Source organism: Urtica dioica, chromosome 8 (genome assembly GCF_054948205.1).
Source record: "Urtica dioica subsp. dioica isolate 48M chromosome 8, U.dioica_male_clone48M_v1_H2, whole genome shotgun sequence".
Classification (NCBI taxonomy): Eukaryota; Viridiplantae; Streptophyta; class Magnoliopsida; order Rosales; family Urticaceae; genus Urtica; species Urtica dioica.
Window position 1 is genome coordinate 32,325,014 of NC_142763.1, and position 4,064 is coordinate 32,329,077.

The window sequence follows — 4,064 nt, forward strand, 5'->3', positions numbered from 1 at the left end:
TCGCTATATATTAGAACTAGAAGCATATACTTATAGTACTATGTTCAGGAGTGCCAAATGTGTAAACAAACTAATCAAATTACCGAAGAAACTCCTGGCAAAACTTGCTTCAAATACTTTACGAAATATGTCATTATCCCATTCTTTTCCCACTCTATAAATACCCAACCAATCTCCAACATTCTTCACACCCGAAAAAAAAGAAGAAGCCTCTCACTACCCACACAAACACACACCATTTCTCATAACACCACAACGTGATTTCCAAATAGAGAGAGAGAGAGAGAGAGAGAGAGAGAGAGAGAGAGAGAGAGAGAGAGAGAGAGAGAGAGAGTATTCTTTCACTACAATACAACTTTGCAGATGGAGATTATTGCTTCCTACACATTCCTCTATCTCTCCATCACTGGTCTTCTCATCATAATCTTGATCCCATTCTCACACTATCTTTTGCGCCATAAATTTCCAAAACCCCACGCCAAGCCCAAGCTTCCACCAGGATCAATGGGCTGGCCATACATCGGCGAAACCCTCCAACTCTACTCGCAACACCCCAACACTTTCTTTGCAACCAAACACAAAAGGTCTAATATATTATTTAAAAACAAAAAAAAAAATTAAGTTGTCACTTTTAGTACTTTTTTTAGTGATTTTGAAAGATAGAATCCAATTTCTGACTCCGTCACTGCACATTTCTTTTTACATAAGATACGGCGAGATATTCAAGACGCATATATTGGGGTGTCCGTGCGTAATATTGACGAGCCCCGAGGCATCGAAGTTTGTTCTTTCGACTCACCCTCAGCTATTCAAGCCGACGTTCCCAAAGAGCAAAGAGCGGCTGATTGGGCCTTCGGCGCTGTTCTTCCACCATGGTCTCTACCACTCTCGGCTAAGGAAACTGGTCCAGAATTCCCTCTCCCCAAACACCATCCAAAAGAGGATTGTTGATGTCCAAGCCTTGGCTATCTCTGCCCTAACCTCTTGGGCTAGAGAAGAAAGAGTTGTTCATACCCTTCATGAGATGAAAAAGGTGTTTTTTTTTAACAAAAATTAGTCAAATAAGACACCGAAAGTCTAAAAATTGCTAGATAACCAATATTTTGTAAAATTTTATGTAAATAACCATCTCAACTTATTTACGGCACTCAAGAAGACAAAAAAAAAACCGAAAAAAATTCCGCCTATTTTGAGTTTTTTTTTTGTTGTCTTTTTTAGTGTCATAAATAAATTGAGGTGACTATTCACAAAAATTTTATAAAAAATTGGCTATTATACAAAACGCTATAAGTCAAATGGATATATAGCTAAAAGACCATTTTTTTAAACTAAAATATGATAAAAAAAAGTCATTAAATATTTTGACATATGTTATGGATAGAGTTCTAATGTAAAATGATATTTGTTCATAATATACATTGATACGGCGATGATTTAATTCAGGATGACGTGATATACATTGGTTGGATGTCGGATATTCTATCTCATTTTTTCTTGTTATTTTTTTCTGATTAGAATGAATAATCCCACCCTTTTTTTATAAATAAAATAAAATAAAGTGTTTTTGTCTTTTTATGATTTTGTCGCAAACGTGTTCAATTGGAAACTTTATTTTATTTGTGTTTGGTTCTATTGTTCAATTTCTTCTCCTTCTAATAGTGGGTCTCTTTGGTCCTAGTATAACAATGACCAATGCCACAATTTTTGTTTGGACCAGTTTGCTTTTGACGTGGGGATTCTTTCAATCTTTGGTCAGTTGGAAGGCAATTATAGAATAGAGCTAAGTGATAATTATTGCATATTGAATAAAGGGTACAACTCTTTCCCCACCAACATTCCGGGGACTGCATATCAAAAAGCAACCAAAGTAAGCAAGACAAAATAAAAATATCGTATAGCAATTTTCTGTTTATATTATCATGTTATTATTAATCTATGTTTTACATATATGATTATCTTTTTCTAAAGGCAAGGAAGAGGCTTAATCAAATTTTGAGCGACATAATCGACGATCAAAGTGAGAAGAGGGTCGTGGAGAAAGATCTCTTAGGCCAGTTCTTGAGTTTCGGGGACGAAAAAGGTCGAATCTTAACGAAAAGCGAGATCTCTGATAACATCATTGGAGTCTTGTTTGCGGCCCAAGACACAACAGCTAGTGTTTTGACATGGATCCTCAAGTACCTCCATGATAACCCAAAACTTCTTGAGGCTGTCAAGGTGTGTGTGATTATAAATGCGAAGAAAAAAATAACATGTGAGACATTATATAATTTACAACTATATGTTTTTGTTCGCAGGCAGAGCAAAACGCAATATTCGAAGAAAATGATGGAGGGAAGAAGCCATTGACATGGACTCAAACCAAGTCTATGTCACTTACGCACAAGGTATTCAATAAATAATATTTAGCCGTTAAATTTTGAATTTTGTAACATGATTTGGGTATTAATTATAGTTACAAAAATTTTACAGGTCATATTAGAGAGTTTGAGGATGGCTAGTATTATATCCTTCACGTTTAGAGAAGCAGTGACTGATGTTGAATACAACGGTAATGTTCAAGAGAAATTGCCTAATTTGCCACTAATTTTATAACATTTTCCCACTTTTCACCAAAATACTAATTTTTCCCAAAATGTCACCATCTATGTCAACAATGTTGACATCTATGTTAGCCCTTCACTATTAGATGTCAACATTGTTGACATAGATGTCAACAATGTTGACATCTAGGTGGCATTTTGAGAAAAATTAGCATTTTGGTGAAAAATGAGAAAATGTTATGAAATTGATGGCAAATTAAGCAATTTCTCAATGTTCAAAGAGAGTGTTTTTTTTTTTTATGATTTAATTAAGGGTTCCATTATATTTATTGTAATTAAATATTTATTTTTTTTATTTTCAGGCTATCTTATACCAAAGGGTTGGAAAGTTATGCCATTATTTAGAAACATTCATCACAATCCAGAGTTCTTCTCAGATCCTCAAATCTTTGATCCATCAAGATTTGAGGTATGTCATTGGTTTGAATTTAGTCTAAGATTATTTTAACAAAAAATTAGGTAAATAACGAGCTAAAACTTTTGGAATTGCTATATAGCAAACATTTTGTAAATCTGAAGTAAATAGTCATAAATACGACGTGTCCTAATAAATTAAAGTGACTATTTATCTAACATTTATATCTGTAAATATATGAAAATGATTATTTATCTAATATTTACATCTGTAAATATATGAAAATGGTTATTTACTTAACCTTTACGAAACATTGACTATTTGACTATATCAAACTATAAATAACTCCTATCTACCTAATAAACCTTTATTTTAAAAAAATGTCAACTTTGTTTTATATGACAAAATTGATTTGGATGTATTTATTTACATGGGGGTTGGTGATGATATAGGTTCCTCCAAAGGCCAATACTTTCATGCCATTTGGGATTGGGCCACACTCTTGTCCTGGGAATGAGCTTGCCAAGCTGGAGATTCTCGTTATGATTCACCATTTAGTCACTAAATTTAGGTACTACCAACACTACAAAGATTTTTACCAAGATGTATAGAATTGTAATTTATTGTTTATTTTTATTTTTGGCAGGTGGGAAGTGGTGGGATCTGAGAGTGGGATTGAGTATGGTCCATTTCCAGTGCCTAAGAATGGTCTCCCAGCTAGATTCCTGAAATCATAACTATAGCAATAATATTCTGATTATTTTGCCCCACTTGACTATCTCTCCCATCTTTGTTACTCTTTTTAGTTTATCCAATTTGTATTATCTTCATTATCTCCCTAACCCATCCCAAAACCCTATGTTCTTTTTTTGTCAAATGGGGTTTATCGGATGTCTATCTATTGTATCATTGTCTAAAAAAGGGGCAAAAAATTAAGAGCAGTTAATTAATTACCGTATCCACCTTTTATGTAATTGATAAATGAGAAACAAACTGTCAAGAACTCCAACGTAGAGGACGCCTAATGTAAAATAAACTAATTTGTTGAAAATGTCACACAAAATATGTTGCAACAACTGTTGCATGATATATGCGGATTAATTATT

General features: G+C 33.6%; 1 protein-coding gene across 1 annotated transcript; it reads left to right on the plus strand.

The window, feature by feature from the left end:
* Positions 1–200: 200 nt before the first annotated feature.
* LOC149389261 (abscisic acid 8'-hydroxylase 4-like) lies at positions 201–3,788 on the plus strand. Its single transcript, XM_089621771.1, has 9 exons — positions 201–584; positions 709–1,033; positions 1,718–1,867; positions 1,969–2,217; positions 2,298–2,387; positions 2,473–2,551; positions 2,906–3,012; positions 3,411–3,529; positions 3,605–3,788. The coding sequence occupies exons 1-9, from the start codon at positions 364–366 to the stop codon at positions 3,693–3,695; spliced, it is 1,431 nt and encodes a 476-aa protein (XP_089477897.1). The 5' UTR covers positions 201–363; the 3' UTR covers positions 3,696–3,788.
* Positions 3,789–4,064: the final 276 nt, after the last annotated feature.

What these genes read in the sequence shown, in the direction of transcription:
- LOC149389261 (XM_089621771.1), top strand. Translation starts at nt 364, where the DNA reads ATGGAGATTATTGCTTCCTACACATTCCTCTATCTCTCCATCACTGGT. An exon ending in CATATCAAAAAGCAACCAAA is followed by an intron (nt 1,868 to 1,968) that starts GTAAGCAAGACA and finishes CTTTTTCTAAAG; the next exon opens with GCAAGGAAGAGGCTTAATCA. An exon ending in CATTTAGTCACTAAATTTAG is followed by an intron (nt 3,530 to 3,604) that starts GTACTACCAACA and finishes TATTTTTGGCAG; the next exon opens with GTGGGAAGTGGTGGGATCTG.